General features: G+C 47.2%; 1 protein-coding gene and 1 long non-coding RNA gene across 6 annotated transcripts in view; one reads left to right on the top strand and one right to left on the bottom strand.

Annotated features, from left to right (window-relative positions):
- LOC135916207 (uncharacterized) overlaps positions 1 to 26,268 on the bottom strand; it is a 353,303-nt gene that overhangs the window by 21,163 nt on the left and 305,872 nt on the right. The window lies entirely within an intron of this gene.
- Positions 466 to 12,638, top strand: LOC135916169 (uncharacterized). 2 transcript variants are annotated; one of them, XM_065449433.1, is made up of 6 exons: positions 466 to 563; positions 3,972 to 4,076; positions 5,768 to 5,839; positions 8,684 to 8,719; positions 10,733 to 10,786; positions 12,178 to 12,638. In XM_065449433.1, the coding sequence occupies exons 2-6, from the start codon at positions 3,986 to 3,988 to the stop codon at positions 12,330 to 12,332; spliced, it is 408 nt and encodes a 135-aa protein (XP_065305505.1). In that variant the 5' UTR covers positions 466 to 563; positions 3,972 to 3,985; the 3' UTR covers positions 12,333 to 12,638. The 2 variants fall into 2 exon arrangements, with proteins under 2 accessions (XP_065305505.1, XP_065305504.1); XM_065449432.1 differs by having other exon boundaries at positions 8,684 to 8,734.

Raw genomic sequence — 26,268 nt, 5'->3', positions numbered from 1 at the left:
CGCGCCCATGGTACGCTACCCACAGAAAGAGCTTAGGCAAAATCTTGCATGGTGCATGCATGCGAGAACCGTTACTGCACTACAGTTCCCGCTGAACGCGTGACCCCGTCACGCAGAAATCCCCACAGCCAGGTCACCCTCCTGCATTGTCCATGCCGGAATGGTGCGCAGCGGTTGAGCCGTCCGTAAGCTTCTCGCTAAGCCTACCGCTGACAGTTGATCGCGTTGGTCGGGCCCGCGCCCGCAGAGGGCCCAGAGCTGAGCTGCGGAGCGGCGCTGTTGTTTCTCTTCCGTGGCTGCTTGAATGGGTAACGAGCAGTGCCCGTTTGGATACGCCCCTTGACTATAGTTACAGCTCACCGCAGATCGCGCAGGGTCACCGTGGGACACTGGGTGGAGGGAGGCAGGGCTTTGAGGAAAGCGGATATATAAGGAGCGAAGGGCTCGATTCGGTGAGACAAGGATCTGGGATACGGAGCGATTGTCGCCAACCGCTCCCGGTAGTCGACGTACAAGTGTGTTGAGGTCTAGTCTCCGCTTTGGGTAGAACGCAGGAAGACTAGGTGAGTCCGCACAGCTGGACCTTTTGTTGACCCTCTGAAACCACACGCGACTAAAGAGGCAGTTTTTACACATAAGCTTCTCGGCCACTGATTTTGCTTCAATACGAGATGCATAGGTGTGGAGCGAAAGGGATGCCTGCGTAATCAAAACGTGCTTTTAAGGCGGTAACCTTCGTTTTGTGATGCGTCTTCGTGCGCCCGTGTGTGGACCGGCAAGCGATTTTTGAGGAGTCTAGAATTACTGCTTAGAATTACTGAATAACTGAATTAGCGCTATAAGAAAATAGGTATCTTTTTTTACTTAAAAGGAAAGCAATCACGTGACTAACTACCTGTTCCTACATTCTGCTGTAGATGTCGTAACTTGCTTTGAAAAGCCCTCGCGCACCCCCGATCGCACCGATCTGTCGCGGTAACGACTACACTCAAGGCTGATCTTTTGACGTCGATGCATAATTTTAGCTTCTATTTGCACCGCTAACCTCGGTGATGGCTCGGCGCGAAGAGCCGCCAAATTCAAAAACACGATTTGTGGCAGCTTGTCGTTGCCAGTTAACATGTAAGGCTAGATGACGCGAAAAAGCTGACATAAAGCCTCCCCTATCAGCGGTATACATCCAGGCATTCTTACCTTTAAGCATTCCTATTCACGCTAAAAGAAAAAAAAACATCCTCCTTGCTCCCGGCTGCAGTTCAGGCCTATGGCGCCATCATCGTCATATTGATTAAGCTTGAAGTTAGTGTGCTGGTCTCACCTTTGTCCTGCCCCGTCATCGGGCTGCGTTAAATTTTGGCAAATCCCCTTATATTACATCGTGCCTACTTTGTCAGCATCGTTCTGCAAGGAATTTGAATATGCTGCTTGATTTTGCAGCCTGCGGCTACCGTAGAAGACCGCACGCAGGCCGCTACATGCAAATTTGCCGAGGCGAACCGGAACACGAGACTCAGTCACCCTCCGTGTAGCGCGGTACGCCTGGTCAACGTATGCAGTGTGGTCCATTCTCAAAAGAAACAAATCCAATGTGCGGCTATACCTCTGCTGACATTTCAGATGCTGGCGCCGTCTAAAGCTATGGCAATGCACTGCTTAGGGTTGTAGAAAGTTGGCCACACTACCAACCACAATTCGTCTGCCGCAAAACAAGGCGCTTGCAGATTCAGCTGCAGAGGGAGAAGTTCATACGTGCTTTACACTGCACTCCCTTTAATCTTTGCGACACATGGCATCTCAACTCATACACACGACGGGACGTTAAAATGAGATAAATCCTGATTTTGACGCACTGTGTAGTCATTAAGCAAAAAAGTCTGCATTGAACAGGGGATGGCTATTCCGGAAAACAATGGTTTGTTGGCGTAACTGCATGTTTAGCGATTTACAGCTCTTTTCGAGCTGCACATCTGAAAGCTTAGGGCCGCATCACTCTGCGACATCTTGAAACTATGACATACCGGGTGCTCTTTTGAAGGGCGCACTTTCGTAAGGCCTGCCAACATACAGTGAGCTGGTGACTGCTCCATCGTCCGAGAAGACCGATCACCCATCGCCGATTTGGTGCTGCCTCTCTCTCTCTCTCTCTTGTTCCCGGTGTCCTTCCTCTTTTGATGACTCCAAAGTTCACGCGCTTTCATTCGTGGTTTTCGTTTAAACAAGGCCTCCAAGACCAGCCGCAGCCATCCTGCACGCTGATCAATCTCGGAGGCCATGCGCATCATTTCCTGCTTTCTTCTGCCTCCGAGCGATGGCCCTGGTCTCGCACTGAAGTGCTATGGAGACTTTGCGCTTTGTGTCGGCTGTGTGGCTTCATGTTTAAGCGTCATAAGCTGCCAATTTTGGTATGCTACTCGACAGAAATTCATTTGAGTGACAGAATACATGAACATGGACATGGCAGATGTTACTACGTGAAGGCTTTCACGGAGGAAAAGCATGACGGTTGTCCAGGCTTTGCGTAAGAGTTGTTATATTGTTGCCGATATTGGTGGCAACAGATTTCTTTCCAAATTTCTAAGCCAGCTTTCGAGCAAGGTAGCCTTAGTAGCTCGCTGCAAATGTCTCGTTTTACGGGTGCACGCGCACTCAATATGTTTTACTATGCATAAGATGTTTCCTACGACGACAGCATACAACTGCAAATCGCAGAGCTTGTATGTGCTGTTTGCACTCTACCTTCGTCTGAACCACAGATAACTACAGAGTTACTTACGCATATGAGACGCGAAAGTAATTACAGTGAACGACATCGAAAATTCTCGGTTGATTACCCCGATAGCGACTGCAGTGAGACCTAGAAGGCACAATGAGGGATTTCTCTTGTGACTTATCAATAGTTGAAATGGCCTGCAAATCCAGTCACATCACTTCGCTGCGAAAAAAGATTCATATTTTATTGTGGTAAATGGTGCATTTGAAGACGAGCGTGGATACTGAGAGCACCAAATATTTCTCCTACTCTCAAGCAAGGGGCGTTTTATACATCTTATAGAAAAAATTGGCTGATCACTAACATGTCGAGCCAAAACACGCGTGGACTCAGAAGAAAGAAAAAAAAACTTGAACGAAGGCAATCAGCAATGTAGGGGAAATGGCATGGGTAACGTTAAGAGAATAAAAAGGGAGTGGCATGGATTCGAGAGATTATGCGTACACATCTTATACTAGTTGAGATTAAGAGAAAGAAGGTCAACTGAGAAGAGTGGCAGGTTGGGCTAGATAGTATTCTATTATGTTACAAGAATGCATAGCACGAAGCAGTAACAACAGAACCACATTAGATAAGAAGTGCAGTTGGGCGCTTCGTACAGTCATATGAAGAACGGGCGGCAGTCGCTTTTAAAAAAAAGTTACGAGATGAAAACAAAGAGAAGCGACCTCAAAAGAGGCGGAGGATTAGGATTAGACGATAAAAGTGGAAAAACTGAGAGTTATAATCTAAACCCACAAGCTTTGGAGAAATATTTCGAGTGGCCCACGAGGCGTACTGTAGTCACGTATTGTACAGATTCTTGTGATTTGCCGCCTAAGTAACATGTCAATCGACGGTCCATGCTACAGAAATGATTCAACTCATAAGATACAAAACTGATAGCGTGACACGCGATGTCCTAATTATTACAACCATCCAGTTAGGCAGCGGGTTGGGCCCCACCTCTTGTACGCAGTCACTTTAAGACTGAATGAGGTTTTATGGGACAGCTCTGACTGTCGGTTCACAGCACTTAACGAAGGCCGAAGCTGCAGTAACAGAACTTTGTTAACGTTCATTTTATGTTCACGCTCAAGGGCTTGCGTCGTGCTCTTCTAGCCATGACATTAAAATAGGTGACTTTCATGAGCATGCTTCCCCATTTACCCTTCCATGCATTTCTTTCCGTGTTTTTTTTTATTATTGCTCTTCTACAAAGGAGCTGCCATCCAGATGGGCAACGTCCAACTGCCTTCCAGCGGCCGGAGAACTCTCCAGGCGGTTACCATGGTGCTGATGGCCCTGGAGTTCATCCTCGCCAACGGTAATTACCTGCCGCGCTCTATAAAAAAAATATACAATGATACACGACCATTGAAAGAGTAGAAAAACATTGAAGGAGTAGAGTGAGTAATAACAAAGCCTAGAGAAGCTAGACTAGAGATACGCTGTAGTTCGGTAATATTTGCTGCTGGGCGAGTTGGTTGAAGGCCAGGCAATGTATATTAGCACGACGAGGAAACTAAAACTAAGCTGCGCGAACATGCGTACCTTTCACTCACGCAGGTTGAACCTCTGAAAGGAACAGGAGGAGGAGGAGCTGTCCCATGCCTCCTTATCGTTGTCAAAAGACAGGAGAGCGTCTCACCTCCGACGCCGTCTATGGCATCTGAGATACCTCATGCGTTAAACAACTTGCATACCATGAAGGCCTGGCGAACTTACACGGCGGGTACAACATTACCGCAGCTCCAGCAGCTACAGCGGCTTGTGGACTGGATTAGATTACAGAACTTTATAATTCCAATGACGATAGCTTGTCACTATTGTATATTTTAGGTTCTGTACTCTAACCTAATGCACAGGGGACGTTTTGTACATTTATGTGCATTTATTTTCAAGAAAAGATAAGTGCGTTGGAATCGAGCAAGTACCGCAGTTCAAACCAACAAAAATTACAGATACTTTATAGGAGACAAGTGTTTGATGTGAAGGTTTAGGTGGACCTATTTTGGTAAAGAAAGATACTGTCGAGACCTTCGTGTCAAAACTGGATTTTAACGAGACTCGAAATAATAATCTGATGCCCCATTTAACAGTGCAGCCGCATGTATGTGCACAGAGGGGACACGAGGGTCTCACGCTTTTAGCCATTGATGAACAGCTTTAAGAAGCCAGGCCTCCTTGGTAAATTGCATATACTGCCCACAATGGTAACTCGGCATTCAGTCATTCCATGTTATTACAACGTGATGGTAGGGCAGCCGGTCGCCTACACGTGGTAAGGGTAACGAGTTGTGCTAGTTTGTTTGGGTTTAAAGGATGTATTTTACTGGAGAACTTGTAACACGTTTAACGTTACACAAAGAAGAAGAAAAAAAAAGAGGCTCAGAATTTTCGTATTTTTTTTCTCTCCTCTATGGCATCCCTTTCCCCTTTCTCGGTACAGGGTAGCCAACAGCAAATATTCTCCAGTTAACCTCCCTGTCATTCCTTTGTCTTTCTCGTTCTCTTCTACTTTGCATCTACACTCGAGTCACATGCTTGCCGAAAACGCATTTCCCTTAAAATTGTCATTTTCTATGTATAGACACATTCCCGCAATATTACTTGCACAGCACCAGCGTAAACAGGAATTTCCTGCGACGTGCCGTTCTTATTCGGAAGTATGAAATTAGTCGCGACATCTGATATGACGCCGTAATTGAGGCGTGTAAGAAACCCGACGTAAGCCCCGTGAAGCTTCGCAAGAAACAGTAGTGCTGTGCGATACTAAGCAGCATGGGATTTATTAGTCGTTGCTGCTGGTGTTGGTAAGTACTCGAAATGACAGTCGTTTTATACGAGCGCCACGTCTGTGCTCAGAAAAGAAAGAAAAAAAAACCCCCGAATGTACGATGCAAAGAACAGATGGGCAAGGAAACATGCAAGACAAACAAACAACTAAGCAAACAAACACAAACGAAAGAAAAAACGGACAAGCACGTGAGCAAACGAAGAAAATTCTTTTTGCAGCTCTTCTCGAGGATGAAATGGCGGCCCTCTCATCTTCTGGGTCCACGTGGAAGGAACCCGAAAAACGAAACAGTGAGTAACCGACCGCGTTTACTACCGCCTCGCCTCGAGCCCAGCAAAGCGCTTGCACAGCCAGCGTTTAAACAGCGGTCTAGTCTTTGCAGCAGTAACTCCTTATACGGGATCTATGGTACGCCCCGCGTGCGTGAGTGTGTTCAGCGCGTGTTTCCTTTAACTTCTCTTAAGATTTTCATTGTCTCGTTTACTGCACTCATCGTTGGGTAGCCAATTAACCGACAGCTGTTAGGGTTAACAACTCTGCCTTTCTCCTTTAATGCGCAAGCATTCTTTGGCGAGCACCCCAGCAAAATCTGTCTGTCCCGTGGCACCTTATATCTGCAAAACAAATGCATAATTCGTCAAGTTAACAGATGTAATCCTTATAATAGCACAACAGAAGGTGATTGGTAGCGTTAGAGAGAGAGAGCGAGAGAGAAGAAAAAAGACTGGTTAGGTCGTGGTCGCCAAGTCAGTCGTAGCATAAAAAGAAAAATGAAAAAAAAGCTATGATTCTATATCTACAAAATAAATTCATATTTGGTAAAGTTCACACATGTAATTGTTATGATAGTGTAATAGCAGATGATTGGTAGCGTAGACATGCACAAGCTAGCTAAATAAGTAAGCAGAAGCGATGTAGTAGCCGAGCCAAAGAATGCTTACATATTAGTAGATCATTCTCATAATTGCTGTAGAATTCCCCCCCCCCTTTTTTTTTCGAATCTGGATGCGCCCATTAACGCATTGTTCTATAATATAGTCACCATGCCGCTAATGCACCGAAGTAATAATAATTATAGAACTAAAGGAAAAAAGAATGGAAACAAAATAATGAGCAAAAGGATGCACCACGTAGACTCAAGGAAGCCCCGTCACAGAAGTCGTCGTTCTAGGACCAAGTAGTTTTTTTTGTGTGTGAAAAGCAAGAATTTTCTTTAAGTGTTGCTCTAACAATACTATTTCCGCTGGTATTCATCACACTCCGCGCTTACTTCGTACTTCGCTCTACTTTTCTTGACAAACAAATCTCTGGATAGGCACAAGTGTCGTTCGTAGGAGGCAGTTCAGCACTCGGGCAGCAGGTTAATGTTTGGTTTGAACCCCAGAAGAATTCACCTGCAGGGACCTTTCTATCCGCACGACGTTGTACGCCTCCTGCTTGCCTATCAGTATGAACACGTTTGCTACAAATTTTATAAAGGCTGCTCTCCGGGCACTTAATGAGGCTTTGTCTCTCTCTGTCTGGCCGTTTTCAGTGCTTCAGTGTTCCTAGACATTTCGTGCTCGTGAACGCGTTATAGTGAACATTATTGATGATGGTAAAAAACGGCACAGACAGGCTTTTTACTCCTCCATCATTGCTTGCACATTTCGTTCTAACGAACGCAAGGTCTTGGGCTACATTTGGCACACTAGTAAGGTGCCGGGTGTATTCCCAGCGGTACGAACAATTTATCCGCACGACGCGCAGTTAGAGGAGGAGGGAACGTTTGGAAATAATGACCTGTTAGGTAAGAGAGGGCAAGCTGCAGCGTAAATACAATACAATACGCTGTTATAAACACTTTCATTCTCTTTACATTCCTCTGTGGACGAAACATCAGTTGCTGCACACTATTATTTGCGCAGACAGAGACGTGGAATCCATATTTATAGTTTAGCAGCGATGATTAGGTCGCGAAGCGGATCGCGAGTCTACGCTTATGGCAAGTCTGTTTCAGAGCCGGTGTTGATGAATGATGACGAATATAGTGTTTTGTGGCGCAAGGGCCAAGTGTGACCAGCAGAGGCGGTGTCTTGGGGCCCCATAACGTAAAACTATTCCAATATGTTTTTATTCCAATCTCCTGGCGCCAAATTTGTGTAACCGCCGACGCAAGGATCGGGCGGTCACCCGCAGGGTTGTCTGAACAGACCAATCAAACGCTCTTCGTTCATAGGAAGTCACTTCTGTTTGCTTGAAAAACGAATAACATTGCCTACAATGAACGGCTTGTCTTATCTAATCGGCTGACAAGAGGTGAGGAGCACGCTCAAATGGAGAGGGAATCTATTGGGCCGAGACACTGCACTGAAAATCGATAACCGGATCAAGAGGGTGGTGCCGGCGTCTGCGGTTGGTTCACTTTGCCTTAGCTTGCGGTGGCTCGTCGAAAAATCGCGGCGGCATGCAGCGGAAGCTTAAGAATGGCGCTGAAACGGATCCTCAGCAAAGAAGACATGGCAGAACGAGGTCGTCAACGTGCCGAAAGTACTCGAAAAACGTTACACGGCCACGCAAAAAGGTTTATTATACGCAATTAAACCCATGCTCTCCGGCAGGTGCGAGTCGCCAGTGCCTTAGCGATCGGTGGCAGCCATCTTTTATTCCTTTTGGAACGGGTCAGCCTGCGGCTATTCAGAAGAAAATTAAGTTTTTGTTTGGCATATTAATGCATCTTTATCGCGTACACGTCACTTTAACGCTTGAGTTCTTGCGATTTTGTGACGTCGCGTGACAGGCAGGTGAAGTGGGTGCAGGCCGAAAACTTTTAACCAATAGCCGACGGCTAATGGCGAAAAGGGGTCGAATCAGAAATAACTATATTTCTTTTGTTCGATCAAATCATGCATAATCAGTGTGCACACGTCATATCAGATGGGGAGCTATCCTGGTTTTCATGGCGTTGCGTGACAGACAGGTTAAGTAAGGGTGGTTCAAAAAAGTTTTTACCAATCGTGGAGGGCTGATTGCAGAATTGGAATAGAAAAGTTTGGAATAGTTTTACGTTCCAGCGCCCTTGGTTACACCAGAGAGAAAACATAAATTACCGATGTGCTATACGTTTCCTTGTTTTTCTTTTCCTCTTTTTCCAGCATGGTGGTCCAAGCGCGCCAATGCGAAGGAAGCCGGTAAGCGGATGAATGGTAAACGGCTCTTTCGATTTCACAAGGTCCCGCGGGTGCCAAGAAAAGGCCCAGTTCGGGGCCAGCACTGATTGACGCGGGTGTTCATATGTGGCACTGGCTTAAGAGGGATCTCTTGAGACGAGTGTGCCTGTAAAGATGTGTGCCAAGTAACCGAAGTGCCGTTGATACAAAGTACTTAATAGCAGTGTTGTTACAACAACGATGCCGAGAGATTACGCTTGGTATGTCATGTCGGACACCATAACAAAGACGTAGGTGACGTTAGATGCATTAAAGTGAAATATTAGTTAGTTATGTAACGTTAAGTGTGTTACAGTTAGTAGATGCACTGCACGCATCTACTAACTGTAATGATGAAGTGCGCAGAACAGCGGAGCGGGAACAAACGAAGAAAAGAGAGTAGATCGGGTGTTTGGGAGGGTGGTTGATTTTCCGTTTCGTTCCGTAGATTTTTTAAAGCAATTGTGTTCCCTAGCGTCCTACACTTAGCGCACCACTCTTTTTGGCTTCTAGCAATAATGAACTAGACCATCTGCCCAACCACGTTTTCGATGAGTGAGGAGGCGATCTTCGAGGAGACGAAAAAGCAGAACTTCGATATGGTCTGCGATCTCTGCGCCAATGCCTTTGTGATCGCCCTGCTTAAGGGGTTAGTAGCACTAGCCACTTCGTGGAGCTTCTGCGCGTGATGCTTTGAAAAACCAAAGTGGATCACGTGATACCGGGCACGCGTGGTGGCAGGAGAATCGGACATCTCACGTATTCGGCATACTCCTGTCTCCCCGTAGATACTTGTTCTCACTAATACACTACGGCTGCGAAGGTCTCAGACTACTTCATAGAAAAAGCTTAGTTCTCTAAGCATTAGAAGGTAACTCCGGCAGCGTCCGATAGAGATGTCGCTCAAGCCATGAAATACGTCGTCACACGCTACGATCGCCCGAGCCGACCAGAGTCGTAGCAGTACTTGTAAATGTAGCAGCATTCGTTGTCATCATTCGGAGAGAACGGTAAGCTCGTGAATGTGCGATAACGGAGCCCTCTAACGAGTGGTACGAACCCACCGCGACAGTTCAGCGGCTATGGGGTTGTGTTGTGTAGCACGAGGGTGCGCGTTACATTCCCGACCGCTGATGTCACATTCCCATTGGGCCGGCATTGAAGGAAGCTTTATGTACCGCGTTTTTAATGCTCGTTGAAGACCGATCAAAGTTCGTCGACAACCCTACATTACCGCGTCCCTCATAACTTAGGTGTTGCTTTGGACGGGGAATTACCCTTCCAAATAATTCAGTGACCGGTAACTTGCTAAATAACAAAAATGAAGTCAGTCTTGGACAGATACTCTACCTACCGGAACCTTGGCCCACTGGTTAAGGTACGATAGTTATCTTCAATACTTTAATTGATTTAGTTGATTGCGCTGGATTTGACTCTTAGTCGTTCTTCTTCGAGGTGAGTATTCGAAAATTGCATCGTTTTTTTTCGTACGCATTTGATTTTACGTAGCATTATGGCACCATTGGTAACCACTGTAACCTGGTAATTTTTGTCGTGTTAGTTTCTCTAAAACGTACTATATCATTAAAAAAGAAAGTAAAGCTCTCCAGCGTCCGGCGCAAAGGTGACTGGCAAAAGGGAAAGAAAGAGTCGGCTATGGCAGCTCTAAAGTACTATGAAAATGCGAATTCACAGCGCTTTATTTACCCTTATTGCGAACTTGAACTATAGGAACGTGTTTGTAATAGGAAAGTACACAATCATTAATTAACGCGTTTTTGTTGTTGCTGCATCAGTGAAATTTGGCGGTCAGGAAACGTGGCCGGACAACGTAATATATTATAAGAGCGTGTTCAAGGTAACCTTTAAAATTCGATAGGCGTAAAATGATGCAGAAAATACCAGTTTTGACTCGCAACCGAAGTTCTGAGCATTCATCAATTCTTTTTTCTTTTTTCACGCTGACATCGGGACCGCACTCGATGACATTGGCAGAGCCCAGCTTCGAAGTGGATCTACCGCTCTGCGCCCTTGTAGTTTCTGCGGCTGGTAAGTGCTAAGGCGACAGGAATAAGCATTTGAAACGATGCCGCCTGCAAGCGAAACTCGCCCTGTGGACTCAGGAGTGATGATGGGTTAGATGGGTTTTATCACGGAGTTGATCATGGTTTGGCGGGGATGGATAAGGTTCTAAAGAACGATAAGGGTTTATATTGGTCGGATAAATTCTGGTAAGAATAACAAGGACCGATAAGAGTTGCTAAGGTTCAGATCAAGTCCGATCAGGTTGATATAGACCGATAAGAGTTGATAATAGTCGAATCATGACATATAAGGTTGGAAAGGACAGATAAGGGTTGATAAGGGATATTATCGTTTGTGATGAGGTCTATACCAACCGATAAGTGTTGATAGAGCTCGAATTAAATTCGATAAGGTTGATAACAACAAACAAAGATTCATAAGGGTTGGATCTAGTCAGATAAGGCTGATAACGACCGATAAGAGTTGATAAGGGCTTATATCGGTTGGATAAAGTTTCATAAAGTTGATAATGACACCGCCTAAATAGAGATGAGCAAGTGGCACAATGCTTACGCATACTTAGACGCTTCCAGAGGAGTTTGTACGTGAACTTCTTGTATTTTGAGCATTCTATAATTTGTATATGTCACGTTTGAAAGAATAGTTCAAGAAATCCTTAAAAACAAAACAGGAGAGCTAAGCATCTTATTTTTTTGGGTGGGTGATTATCAAACTTTCACTGTCGATAAAAAAAAAGTGCCGATTCAAAGGGCGCGCGAGTCCTCGTGGAACCAAATAGAGGGGGGGGGGGGGAGGGTGCACGTTCATCGCCGAGAACCAACTACACTGTAAAATAATTCAGACCTTTGCAAGTGAACGAGGGTGTATATGGGTCTATAACTCCCATCGCTCGTTCACCTTTAGGGGTCTCAATTATTGCACAGCGCTTTAGAACTCTTTCAGAAGCACTCGCTGTGCAGCGAGGGCTTTGGAGCATCTGTAAGCTTGTATGCTGCTGTGGAGCGCTAGCGAAGGACGGCCCCCCTCTTCTCCCGCCACCCTCTCCCCCTGTGGTGGCGTGAGCGGAGGATGGAAATCGCTTTCTACGCCGGCGCTCGCACCGCTGAAGACAACACGCGTACGAAGAATCGGTTTATATGTAGTTACCTATACAAGGGCCACAGATGCGCTGGCTACCGGCTCTGTTCTCTATGGAATTACGCGACGAAACAACAAGCGCTACATCAACAGCCTCAACTGCAATAGACACACGCATTCGTGCACATCATTCCTTTAAATAAACGAACAGCTTTCAAGAAGCGTTTTGGTTACATTCGCTTGCAATCGACAATCACCGTTGGTGGTTTCTCTGGAAGCTTTTTTCCTTTTCAACGCCCTCTCGCCGTTCTTGACAGGTTGCTACGTGGAAACCTGCGTGCCCCTGGTGTTCGAGTGCGGCCGAACGTCGGACAACAAGTCCGCCTACGCCAAGTGCCGCAACGTGCACAGCGCCTGCCTCGCCCAATGCGTGCGGAACCTGAACAGAGTCGGCGCGAACCTCCAGAAGTGACCGGCCACCCACGCGTTCAGAGAGTTGAAAGCAAGGACAAAGGGGGCACGCCGTTCTAACCGCGGCTACCTCCTCGTCCGAGTGGCGCCGATCCTCGCATGACGTGCCATCGCTCCCGTCCTTCCCTTCGTTGTTCCAGTCTGCAAAGAACGGAGCACTGTTGCCGACCCCGAAACAAAGGTTCTGAGCCTTTGGCGTTGACAACTATTCTGTCTTTAGTTTCGGTCTTGAAAAGCAGCCGGCCCTCGTTGACCAGCGCAAAAAAAAAAGGCAATGAAAGGCGAGAACTTTTTAGTCAATAAAAGAATGCTCACATGATTTTTTAGTCTGTCCATTTTTTCGGGGACTGCAAAGACCACATCAAAGGTGTCCTTAGTGAAGTGTATTTATTCCACGTTAAGCTTGAAGCTGTCTGGAATTCCAGCCGCATCGTTCTTTTACGCACAGGGCACTACAAGAAGCTCGGGGCAAGTATAAGTGTAGGAAGAATTCAAATAATAAGGGATGATTTTATGCGAGTTTAAGTAACTGTACGTTGATTTCAGCTTGGTGTTCTAGACGGCTGTTTTCCATTATTGCGCCTAGTTTATATAGTCCCATAATGAGGTTTTCTTATTGATCACCTAACGAATCAGGAGACAACGCGTAGCGTTATATGTGTATGTTGATCGGTTATAGCGCGCCGTAATCATGCAACGGACCGCATCTCTTGGTATTTCCAGGCCAATAGCTGTGACTATTGCAACTACAGGCGGGCCCCACGAGAGGCGCAGGGGCTGCGATGCGGGTTTAGACTTATACATTGCTCAGGCTCGTTGAGGCCGCAACTATTCCACTTAATAAGACCCACGTGGAAGTTATCACTCATCTTAGTTGGACGAAACGCTACCCCACCACCGGACAGATTAGGAGTTTGAACGCGGGGTTCGGGTCGCAAATTCGTCCACCAGCGGGCAACTGCAATATCCTGGTACGTCTTATTAGGTTTACAGTAGCCCATCATCAACCGAACGAGGCCCTCCCGGCGCAGGGTTATAAACGCTAGCAGCTAGTATCCGTTGTATAAGCTCCAGCCCGTGTACATCTTCGCCGGTCAAATGTCTGGGTTATATTGGTGGCGTAGATCAAACTCCCTTCAGCACACTGCCCACCCTTATCCCCTTGCAACTCCCCTGCCCGCCCCCCTCCAACCGCAAATTTTTCTTCTTCTTACAGTGGTGAGCTCCAGCCTGTAGCCAGCAGCGGGCTCAGATCGAGGGAAGTGGAGAAGGGTATCGGCTCCGGCGCCAAGCTGTCAGTCTTTCCGCGCAGCGAGACGAATGCGTCGTAAATGTTTACAACCTCGCGCGCGCGCGCGCGACGATTTTTGGCAGTTAGTTCTCCTCGGGCCAGCGCTCGGCGTGGCGCTCCCAATTGGTTTCCGACACCGACGTTCCCGTCTGGCCTGACCGGCGAGTCATACGGACGCGGGACGTATTGGTTCTGCGACCGCTTTAATTTGGCCCTCCCGGATCATGTCGTCTCGCCGTTCGTACACGGACCGCGGTGCGGCCATAAAGAGGAGAAAACGCGTTTTGTCGGCTTTGCCTCCTCCGCGACGTCATCTCCTCGCCCATCGACTGGAGGATGATTGACGCCCCGCCTGCTCTGTCGGTTCTCGGCTGTCTCGAAGGCGCATAGCGTGGCCCGCAGGAGGTGCTCTAGGGATGCGACCGCTAATCGTTCTAAATTGAGCCACAAGGCTGCTCATATCACCAACGAAAATGGCTAAGAGTGCGAGCCAGGTAAACGAACGTGCTTCCTGTATTTCTACGGCGAGAGGAACCTGAACGGGGGTGGTGGGGTTCAGACGGGATGGGCGTTCCTTCGGGTGGAGTTACCTTTGTCGAGGCGTTTTTGTCATTATGAGCCTCAGAATTTTACGTGGTCAGTCAGGTGACGGTCACTTGGTGCTGGTGATGGAAATTTCATAAATGTGGGACGTTACAGGGCAGGCGTCGCTTTGCATTTCAGCTTCTTGTTTTGCGTATTTCGGCAACCACAAACAACACCACGGGATCTCCCCACACTGAACTAAAATAAAAAAACAACACAAACAAACCACGGAAGAAAGTGCCAAGTTATTATCAGAATAGTCGCATCACGATTTTTTTGGCAATGCAGTGCAGCCGGCTTTCTGTCCTTCTTGTAGGATAATATAGTTGAACTTCTGAAATATTATTTCTTAAATAAATATTGCTATGTCTACATATGGAAAACAGTCATTGGCGGTACCTAAAAGTTGAAAGTTTATCACTGCTTGGGAGCGTCGTGATTTACACACCTCAGAGAGCACATGCTGCCTTGCCTATTTCCTCACTTTTTGTTCCCCCCCTACCGAGTCAAATCTTTAAAAAGATAGTGGCAGCACAAAACATAGATAACTCCCATAAATAAACATCGGCCAACATTTTTAGATGCAGGGAGAAACTGCCGCCTCGAAAGCGGAGCGTACGTGCCCTGACCGGTGTTCAACCGGTGTAGCCGATTTTTGGTTCATGTTGAATGCATAGCCTTAGTGGTCGCAGTACAATTTCTGCGACCAGCTTTAGGGCTGGCACCTTAGAAAGTGCGTGGAACGTGCTGGTTGATGGTTATGAGATTTGATGCCTTCGGAGGAAAAGCGCAAATAGTGCGATAGAAGGGTTCTTACCCAGCGACGACAACTATTCATTTTTGTGTGTGTGAGGGCGTGGCCAAATCTTTGTGCTCGAAGGTAAACGATCCTTGGGACGAGCCACGGGTGAGGATTAAAGACAAGATGATAAAACGCGCGAGGAACTAAGCCACAAACAGCGCTTCAAGTTGTAGTGCTCGATAACCCAGCTTTGAATGCTGCTGGCTTGCACCAAGTTCTGCGAGAACTTCTGAAACCACTTGTACGTTTACTACTCCCTAAAAAAGAAAACAACGTCATCAACAATTGTAAAACTGTCAGTCGGTTAGCCGCTAACCATTTAGGATTTACTGCGCGGACATTGCATCCTGACACATTCAATTCTATTCGAGTAATCTAATACTATAATACATCTAATACACTAAATCACCTTAGCGCACGCAGCTACTTTATGTCTTAGTGGCTGAGTCAGCCGATGGTCACATTCAGAGTGAAGACGAACTAGGTTCTAATGCAGCCGGTGAGCCTATATATATAACGAAATTTTATATTGGTACGGTATTCTTTTGTGCTTGCACTGTAGATTTGGCTCAGCACGATGTGGCACGGCGCTCCAAAGTAAATTCATACGAGTTGTTCAGAAAGACAGTTCCGCAGGGTCAAGAAATGTGCCGCTGGTCGGGGTATTACACCCAACACCGTCGCCTGGTCGAAACGGTCGCTCCAACAAGTGAGCAAACAATGAGCTTGGCGTTTGGAAGCGTTGCGGTGAAAAAAATAACTCTAAACGCTAGAACTATGACCAGTCTAGAGTCAAGTCGGGGAGAATGAAGGTGCACCCAGGAACAAGGAATTTGATACCTGTCTGCCTGCTTCCCAAAGCTACAAAGGAAGATCACATGAGGTCCTAAATATACATATTTCACGACTACTTGATTTCTGAACGAAACTAGGCTACCGCAGATGCTGCGGCCGCTCAGTGTAATTAGGACAGTGAAAATAGCCACAAATAGGTTTTATAAGTATATGACACTGTAAATATGTATTACCCATTGAACACATTTCGGTGCCTCTCGACGAGGGACTCGATGTGGATTTCAGCGACAAACGCAGCAGAGGGCGGCGGATAAACGTAACAGTGACCACCGACCACAGCATTTAATCCTTCAGACGTCACAAAGCTAACGCGTGACAGCGCGTGTGTTTAAAATAGCTAAAAAGAAAAAGCGGTAGCGCTATAGCAAGTGCTCTTAGCGGTGAAAGTCCGAGTAGGAAAACAAGGGCGACCGAGACAAAGAAAACTATTCGCTTTGGAACGAGAGAAAGAGTAAACAAATCCATTCGGCTTATGAAAGGGTTATATTGGCGGCGTACATTGGTTGCAGTAAGAATACTTCAGTAGCATTGGCCATTTCGTTGCCTAATCGCGTAGAGAACAGAGCCGTGTTGACCGGTGAACCTGTAGCGGCAGGCCAGATAGCTGTACCTCTACGCCGACAAGTTACACGAGTGCTGTCCAGCGCAAAGCCCTTCCAAGACATTTTTCACCGACCACTTTAAGCTGCCAAATGCGCGTCGATAGAGGGGTGGGGTGGAGGGGAGGGGGAGAGGGGCTGGGAGGCTTTAGTCCTGCGTTGATCCATGTCGGGTCACAATGTGGTTTCCCAAAAAAACAGAAGCCTGCGGCAGACATCGAGGAATACAGCTACGGCGGTAAAAAGAAAAAAAAATGTCATCCCTCATTATATATAGGGAAGCCAGCCTATTTTAGGAGACATACGAGTACGCCACACATATTCGACCCCGAGGAGGTTGTAATGACACTTTTCGGGCCGCTTGGCGAGCGCCCAGATCGAGCTTCGAGGGACCCGTCGAACAACGTGCGTTTGCGATGGCGATACGCCGTCGCAGCAACGGTTGCAGCAGCTTGAATGAAAGTTCCAATTTCAAACTTCTGCCGGGTTAACGTATAGTGTCGCTGAAACATGGAACGACGCAGTGGGCCTTGGGTGCACGACCGTCGACTTTGTTATCACCGGGTGTAATGCGGCATCGTGTTTTGCTGCATTGTGAGCGCGAATCTGTGCGCTGGGCGAGCGCTTTAGGACAAAAAAAAAAAGAAATAAGAAGAAGTTAGAAAAGAAAAAAAACACTACCGCTTTGGTCAGTCTCGGCTTTCCGCGTTCTTTCAGTGCCACGTGGATGTACCTTGACCTTTTTAATGAAAGGACCGACGTCAGACAAATGTATTGCTCTGTTCTCCATGGCCGGCTGCGGCGGTCAGTCTAGCGTTACTCGGATGGGAATCGGAAAGCACGAAGAAGCTTTAGCTTTCGTTACGCTTGCGGTAGAAGTAACCCTATACTCGTAACACGATGCACCCAACATAGAAAGCATAAAATGTGAAGATGTCCCGCTGTGCCGTTGGTGTGCCGTTGTGCCGTTGGTGGCTCGACCACAGTTTTCTACTACTTCTTTGAATACAGGTTACGCATCTCGCCTCGACGCCGAGTCGTCGTATGTCGTTTTGTGCAGACTCCGACGTGTATGCACATTGGGTAGCTGGTATACAAAGCCGTATATCTTATATGCAGTCGGGTTTTCGTGCCGATGCAGTTCCCGTGCCGCATCATCGTGATGCTGGCTTGGTTAGTTGGTTGGCCACTAGTGAAATGGTACAGTCCACGGCGGGGCAGGTTGAGGATCCGGTGCTATAGCGTGGGACGGGACCAAAACGTCAGTGAAATTGAAGAACGAAGCGTTACGAAGAAATATTTGAAGATATACTACATCATACTGCTTGTATCCATGCTTGTCGTCGTCGTCGTCGTAGTCGTCGTCGTCGTCGTCGTCGTCGTCATCATCATCATCATCATCATCATCATCATCATCATCATAATCATCATCATCCTGGTTACGCCCACTGCAGGGCAAAGGTCTCTCCCTTACTTCTCCAACAACTCCGGTCATGTACTAATTGTGACCATGTCGTCCCTGCAAACTTCTTAATCTCATCTGCCTACCTAAATTTCTGCCGCCCCCTGCTACGCTACCCTTCCCTTGGAATCCAGTCCGTAACCGTTAATGACCATCAGTTATCTTCCCTCCTCATTACATGTCCTGCCCATGCCCATTTCTTTTTCTTGACTTGATTTGATAGCATGAGTTATAAAAGAAATTCTGCAGATCCAACGCGCATGTTGGTATATCTGTGAAGCGAAGCATTCATGAGGTAATGAATAAAATGCTCTAAGTCTGCCCATTTCGTTCCTTCGTCTTTGGCGTAAAGGAAACTAACGCACGCATGTGCTCTCGCATAGCCGTGGTACGCATTGAGACAAATGATATAATGCCTTATATAATTTTTTATTATTTACTTTAAATGTACCGGGCCATTTTTTTCCTGAATAATCCGTTGTGGGCATGTGGCAATGCATAGAAATCAGCACCATGATTATCAACATGCGCATGCGCTTCATGTCCGATCCTCGTAGGTATGTGCCATAGTGTGAAAATAATCATAATCCATACGCGACGATCATACCAAAAAAGCTACTTGGTGACACAATATCTACCTCCCGCTTCTTCGCCAATCTTTATTTATTTATTAAAATCACAAAATATTCCCCATTTGTTAGGCGGTTCATTTTCAATGTATTCCGCAGCAACGCTTCTTTTTTTTCTTTTTTTTCTTGTTCCGTTTTTGTCCTCTTGCTCTTTGTCGTCCTTACAACCCCTATATCCCCTCCCCCAGTGCAGGGTAGAAACCGGAAACTCGCCTCTGGTTAACCTCCCTGTCTTTCCTCTCTCTTTATCTTTCTCTCTCCCCACAGCAGCACGAAAAGCGGCCAGTTCGGAACCAGCAGATGTGCACTCTAATATAAAATTGCACCCTTTGGGTTGTATTTTGCCTTGTCCGCATTTCTTTTATTTAGCGCTGCGAGCCCGGTACTTCCCAGTAACCAACGGCATGCGCGTTATCAGCATGACATAGCATTCCCGACAGGAATGCAGCGGGCGCGGCGTTTTCAAGAAAGGAAACGCAAGCAAAGCAGACGACGATTATTGTTGTGTGGCAGATATGCCGCTCAAAGGGTGTACCTTTGTCTGAGAGTGTGACGTGTGAAGTCTTTAAACTTGAGGATGAATGATTGACATGGTATAACAATGGAGCGCGCCGGACTTTCCGAGACCGAACCAAGCCATTCGAGCTCTTCTTCAGTACCTGAAGACAACAGACTTGCATGCCCGACTGTGGACTTGCTGCACCTAGCTTAGCGCATGTGGAAGTGCGAAATGGACTCATGCCTTCTCCACTCTTTCTTTCCCCCCATCCTTCCGCCCCACAAGTAGGGTAACAAACTGGACTCATTCTGGTTAAGGGAGAGAGAAAAGGATGCATAGAAAGGCAAGGAGGTTAACTAGAGGTTGTTCCTATTGGCTACCCTGCATGGCGGGAAGGGTTAAGGGGGATAAAAAGAGTGGAAGGGGGAGATAGAGAGAAAGAGAGATGAGCACGAACAAAACGCATACATTATAGAGCGGCAGGGGACGGAGTTAAAGTCTATCGTAAAGCCCCGTAGACTGCAGGAACCTTAGTAACGCGAGTAAGGCCTTCAGCGCAGATGTTCTTCTGAAGTAGTGACCTAAAGCTTTGAGTTCTGATAGTGGACGATTGTCCAACTGGTTCAGTACTCTGCACAGCACTTGTCTCTGGGCACTATATCGCGGGCAGACACATATAGTATGTGCGAGCGTCTCATCGTTGTTGCATGAGTCGCACGTGGGGCCGTTGGCCATTCCGATAAGGAAAGCATATGAGTTCGTAAATGCAACGCCTAGCCACAGACGGTACAGCATGGTCTGTTCACGTCGTGGTAACCCATCCGTGTCCCGGATGGGTTACCAGTGCATCCGTATGTCCCGGAGATAACGAACGCCAATGACGCATGGTGGAAACGCTGGAGTCCTACAGGGGCAAAGTACATTCATGGGACATCAATCGCAGCCTAGCCGCAGCGTCTAATCGCGTAAGCGGAGTCAAGGTACGTTAACCACTTACATGCGCAGATCGTACAGCATCGTCGGTGTGGTCATTCTCAATGATGTTACAATGTCCTGGAAGCCATCGATAGATTATGTTGTGCCCCTTGTCATGGCTACGATGATGTATGCGTCGAATTTCCGAGGCCAGTTGTTCATTGGGTCCGTGTCGCATTGGACTTTGTATGCACCGAAGGGCTTTCCTTCCTCCATTCTCTCTCTCTCTTCGTCAATGTTCTGTTGTGAGTTTGCGCCCAGAGTATGCAAATCATCATCATAATCAACATGTCACGATCATCTGAAAAAAGATAGGTAGTGTTGGCAGAAGAGAAGTATACGAATGTTTAAGGATTCCGAAGAAAAAACTGATTTGAATCCACGAACCATACAATATTTGATTGTGCCTGACGAAGGTGGTGTGCCTTATGATATGTTTTCTTACTAACTGGAATACATAGTTTGTGGAAAAAGAGAAAGATGGACCATGATACTGAGCCTGTTGTTCCTTTCGTTTCTTCTTCAGTGCAGCTCAGTCGAATGATTCTTTCCCTGAAGGACATCTAGAACCAAACACAATTTCAGCCGCACTGGTACCCTCCATTGCTTAGGTGTGTGTCGTTTCCCCTCTTTTGGGGGAAACTATGATTGTTTTCTTTATCGGCTAGTACTGATACAAATCCTCTTTCTAATGTGCCATTTACCACCTTTTGGTTGTGCAGCTTCCATGAAATGTTAACTCGCTGTAATAAATACCATGTATGAAAAAAAAAGCGTTTGTGACAAAATGGTTACAGCGTCGAGCAGCTACACCTACGGGCCGAGATTCCACTCCTGGTGACGGACGCCCTTTCATTTTTTTAAAGTGAGTAATTTACTAGGCGAGAACCCAACCAGCGACCGACCGACCGATCCAGGCGGAACCATGGGATGGTAGGCAAAGAAAGCTTCGCATTGAAATTCGCAGTTCAGCAGGACATATTGGTAGAGGGAATGAATTCATGACGACCTTAAACATTCTAAAATGCCTGACCACCTCTGCCGTCAAGCAAGGCTTGTAACGAAAGTCGTACGAGCCTTACAAGCGCAAACGCTTTAGAAGGGGAAGAACAACGAGCGGAGAGTAGGAAGCATTGGTGCGGCGCAAGGTTATCAACAGGGGGGGGGGGGTAGGGAATGAAAAAACAAGGAGAGAGAAACGTTGCTTGGCCGGGTTTCGAAAAATTGCGTGGCCCGCTGAACGCGGCACAAATAAAGGGCGACCTGCCTGAGGCATTCGCGAAGAGTCGTACGCGTAGCTCTCCTCTCCTCCTCTTCGTCCAACTCGCCGCCGTGTCGCGAGGGCCGAGAGGGGGGGGGGAGGGACCGAGCAGAGAAGCCCGACCGATGCAGGGCGGCCCGGATGCAACTGCAAGGCTTTCTCACAGCCGGCGCCGGAGCTCACGGGGGTCCGTCCGCGAAGCCATATAAAAGTTGGGGCCACAGCGGGAGCCGTTGGCTGTCGTCAGCCCGGACGGAGGCAACGCGGGTGCTCGGGAGCCACTTCTGCTACTCGGCGCAGACCGTGCCAATGAGGGGGGGGGGGGGGGTGCGTCTGTTTGCTTATCGGGAGGCGGGAGCGACCCCGCGCCACCTTCAGTTCCAGCTGCTCGTGTACGACACGGGGTGCGCCGACGCAGGTTTGGACGGTCCCGTACGGCACATGCCACGATATGCGTCCGTTCGAAGTGCGAAGACCGGACGAAACGAAGCGGCGCTCTTTTCTAATAAATCGCGCGCACTTGCGTGCGAGGAACGGGGCCTTGCGTCGAAAATGACTTTCCTGGACCTCTGAGCGAGCGCAGTTGTACTCGCCGCATCCACAGCTATGACCTGTCGAAGCTCGAACCTGTGGCAGTGCTTGGATCTACGGCTGATAAAACTTTTTAAAGAGAACAATCGACAGTTCCCTCCAGGCCCCTTCCTACTTTCTGCCCGTGTTAGGCAGTCACTCTGGAACTTTTTTATAGTACATTTGCTAAATTGGAGTCTTCACACGAAACACGCTATTTCACAGAGTTTCGACGTAGTGGTTGAACTTGCTTATACAAAAAAAAGTGCAACATTCTGCCGCTGTTCGTAGTGTCTGCCAATATTCGTTCTATAATTGTAGGCTCGAAATAAAAGATCTGAACGAAAATAAACAGAACAAACCACATCGCGACGTCTATACATTCTTCAGAAAGTGTAAAATTAACATGGCAATGCTGTTCTTTTGCGAGATCCTTAGTCCCATGATGTATAGATTCCTTCCCGGACTTCATATGCTCAACATTTTCCATGGAAGTTCTTTGATACCTCAGGCTCCTTTCCTTTCTTACCGATGTACTTCTCATAGTTTCCACTCTATCACTGTAAAGATGTTTACACTCTTAAGGGCGTTTTCTTGTCACACGGTTAGCACCCCTACCGTTAGGGTCTTACAAAATTTTATAGCTGACAACCGAGCTCTAAATAGACTTGCGATCACAAAGACGTAGTTGAAAACTATCTAAGAATTCCGACAGCCTTGGGCGCACGGAAATATCCAACAGGATAATTTCACAGGGATAGATATGAAACCTTCCTGTCAAGTATTTCTGTCAGAAAGATTACAGTATTTAACTACGCCCTTTCTCGTGGCACGTCTAGTTAGAGCTCCATTGTCGTGCTCTATAATTTTTTGTAAGGCCCTAACAATAGGCGTGTTATCTGGCCGACAAGAAAACACCCTTAAGGGTGTAAACAGTTCTATAGTGTAGGTGACCAGCTACCTCAGTTTTCTGCGTTTAGAGAGATGTGGTTAAACAATGGCTCAATGACTCTTCGAGATGGACTGAATAAGAGGAAGAGATATCGGGCTAAGTACGACGCACTATAAAAAAAATACGTATGGCTCGAACACAATGTCCTCAGCCTTGGTCGTCCCTACAAACATAGCTATTCTAACTGACTGGGACGAATAAAGCATTCATTCATCATGGAACTTATCTGAAGACGTTCACCGCACAATCCAACAAAACCGCGATTGTAGAACGAAAGCGAGCTTCATCGAAAGCACACAATACGGCCGAGGATGCGCCCGCGTAATCACGAGATCGTGTACAACTAGGGTTGTAAGGTTTCGGTGGACGCTCCCCTCAATGTCGACGGAAGAGGCGTGTGTTTCAACGCTGTCTGTGCATCTCTTCCCCGTAGGGCTTTGGAGCCCTATTTTTTACTCGGGCTGACTCGAATTGATTTTCATTGTGCGTTTGAGGGTGCGCGCATTTACAATTCATCTTCATCCCTGCCTGCGCCCCAGTCAGTCGCTTATTCTTTTATTTTCGACTTTCCTACGTGCCCTCCATCCAACCACTGCCGCGAAAGCAAGGAAGTGGAGAGCGAAGCGCGACCGGTGCGGGAAAGGGCGCGACTCCCCGACACCGGAACCGGAAATTGAAACGAGGAAGGAAACGGTGCGAGCAACCGGGCGCTGGATTTCGGCACCGGGGCGACATTTCGACGCCAATCCTCCTCCGGCCGACGACGTGACGTGAACGGCCTCTTCTCGGTCGTGCGATACGTGTAGGAACCCGAAAACGCCGAGACGCCCTCTGGCGACCTCCGACGGCGCTGCTCGATCTGAGCGGTTAGCTCCTTTAGGTGGCCGCCATTTTTATCGGCAGTTTGACTCGTTCTCTGCCGGTGTGCGCAGGCCGTTGCGCGACGTGTGCAGTACGATGTGGTGCCCGTAGAATCACGGACGAATGCACTAGAAACACCACCACCACCACCACCACCACCACCAACAACAACAACAACAAAAAAAATGGAATGGTAACTATACGAGCTGTCAAAGCGATGACTTACGGCCACCCTTTCTATATTAGAAAGGCGAGACATTTCAGACCGCGTTATAGATGCAGTATTGATTGATCCTCTTCGTGCCGACTTCAGCTTTCGCCTCTCGGATCTAAACAATGGCACATTTGCCGAGCTTCTCCGATTTCTAATTCGAATACAAATCTTGACATTGCAGGACCAGTTTTCTTTCCGGCTAGCTAGAGCTGTCCCTAAAAAAATGTGGACCGATCTCGAAGGTAGTTGTCTAAAAATGTCTGTTCGCGTGTGAATGTGCCGCTCTTCAATGAACCTGCGAAACAATTCACCTAATATATATATATATATATATATATATATATATATATATATATATATATATATATATATATATAGTTCATTATTAAATGTTTTGTGCGATAGCTCTTACGTGAACATTCCAGGCACATTTCCACCGTCGGCGTCGGCGTGATGTTCCGTATAAAGTAAATGTCCGATGACACCGTACCCGTGCGCCTTATGCTGTAGGCGCATGTGAAAGCATGCGAGGGTGAGCCCAGGATGGCCGCTTGACCTCGCGCGCGCAAGGGAGCAGGAATGCCACCTTCAACCGCGCCCAAGGCACCGGGGGCGGTGGGTGCGTATGACGCGGCTGATCGCCGCAGCGCGAGCCTTATCTCGAAAGTGGTGTGCGATGAGCACAGAGACTAGGTGCGCAGAAGCCTCATAGCTGCGTGTGCGCTGTGTTCTCGCCGTTCAGTTCGCGTTGAAGCGAGATGATGATGATGATGATGATGATGATGATGATGATGATGAAAAACGTTTATTTGCTCTATTTTGCAGTGATTTTTGCGGCTTCAGATGGAGTCTTCCATCTTCTCTCCAGGGTCGGTTCCCCTAGTCCAGGGCTCCGCTGAGGTTAGCTGCCCTGCGTGCACGCCTTACTAGTCCTTGTTGGACTATCAGGATGCCGCTGGATAGCATCCTCTCCCACTGTTCCGCACTCGGGTTTTTTATTATGGCTAGCCCATCTGTTTTCTGGCAAGCCTATGTGGTATGGTATAGGGTCGGTTTATCTCCACACCATGGGTACTTGCTCTCGTACTGCGTGGGGTAGATTTTGCTTAGCATGTTTAAGGCAGCACGTAGGTCAATGCGCTCGCTACTGCTGCCGCTCTTCTGCACGCTGGCGTTTTCACAGTAACAGCGACTTTCTCTCTCTCTCTTAACGCCAACTTGGGTCACTGTGTATGTGTCAATGGGTATGTGGGGAGTTCGCAGCGGCACTGCTAGAAGGCGCCGCGTGTTCAGGGCGAAGCGGGATAGAGGTGCCCAGCACGCCTCATACATGATGCGTTTTGGGTATTCGCATACGTGGATAATAATCGTAGATGAATTCTGGCAGATTTTTTGGTGCTGATTTTATATCGAGATATGCAGACTTTCCTTTGCAAGCCGGTCGATAATAACATAGCATGAAACATTGGTTGAGTTCCTGTAACCATTTTATGAGTTTTCGTATCAAACATTGAACGCTCCATTGAAAGCTTGTCAGATAACCTTGCCTTTTCGTGGCTTTTGAGGAGTTATTAGAGTTATTACTTTCTGATAATCTCAAGAGTTCCTGCTTCTTTTTCAGAATATTAGCATTGAGCGTAAAAGTGGATCATTAAAAGAGCAATACGGCGGCCCCTTAACATTTCGTTTTCTACGTAATAGCAAGTTCTGAACAAGATACGCGCCTACGTTCAAAAAGTACTCTGCGGTAATGGACACTGTGGCTAAAAGTGTGGAATTACAAATTATTTGTCGCCCCTCGTGCCCGAAGCGAGTAAACCTGCTTATATAAAGCTCGTGAACCACTTAAAAAAATTATATTGTGCCTTATTGGAATGTGGGTACATCCTACGTTGCATTCTCACACCTAAAAAGCTCGGTTCGAAATGCCAGTATTTCGCACGCTAGTATCATAGTCAGTCAGCCGTTGCTAGCTTTCAGCTCTTTTGCTTTCCATTTTCGCAGTAAATTAACGTCCTCCTCCGCATTCTTCGTTTCCTTGGGGAGGCCTTAATTTACCCGCAGATAGATGCGTTCTATAAGCGAGTCTTGCTGCTGAACTGAAAATTGTTGTTATGCAAATGTTTACCTTCAACTGATTGCACGTCCTCCAGAATAGTTAGTTTTTCTCATAAGTAGGTTGCATTGAGTTAAACCATCGAATTGGGACCAAGTGAATTGGCGTATGTACATGATAGTGTCCGATAAAGCCTTGTGCCGCGCTTCCAAACTTTTCCCGCGCTTTTCCAATCTCTGCCATCTGGCTATAACGATCTCCTCTACGAAACATAATCCCTAATTTTTTGGTGAACTCCCAGGCCAACTCCCCATGCAAGAGTAAGA

The sequence above is a fragment of the Dermacentor albipictus genome, chromosome 9 (assembly GCF_038994185.2).
Source record: "Dermacentor albipictus isolate Rhodes 1998 colony chromosome 9, USDA_Dalb.pri_finalv2, whole genome shotgun sequence".
Taxonomy (NCBI): domain Eukaryota; kingdom Metazoa; phylum Arthropoda; class Arachnida; order Ixodida; family Ixodidae; genus Dermacentor; species Dermacentor albipictus.
This window is presented reverse-complemented; position numbering and strand designations above follow the sequence as displayed.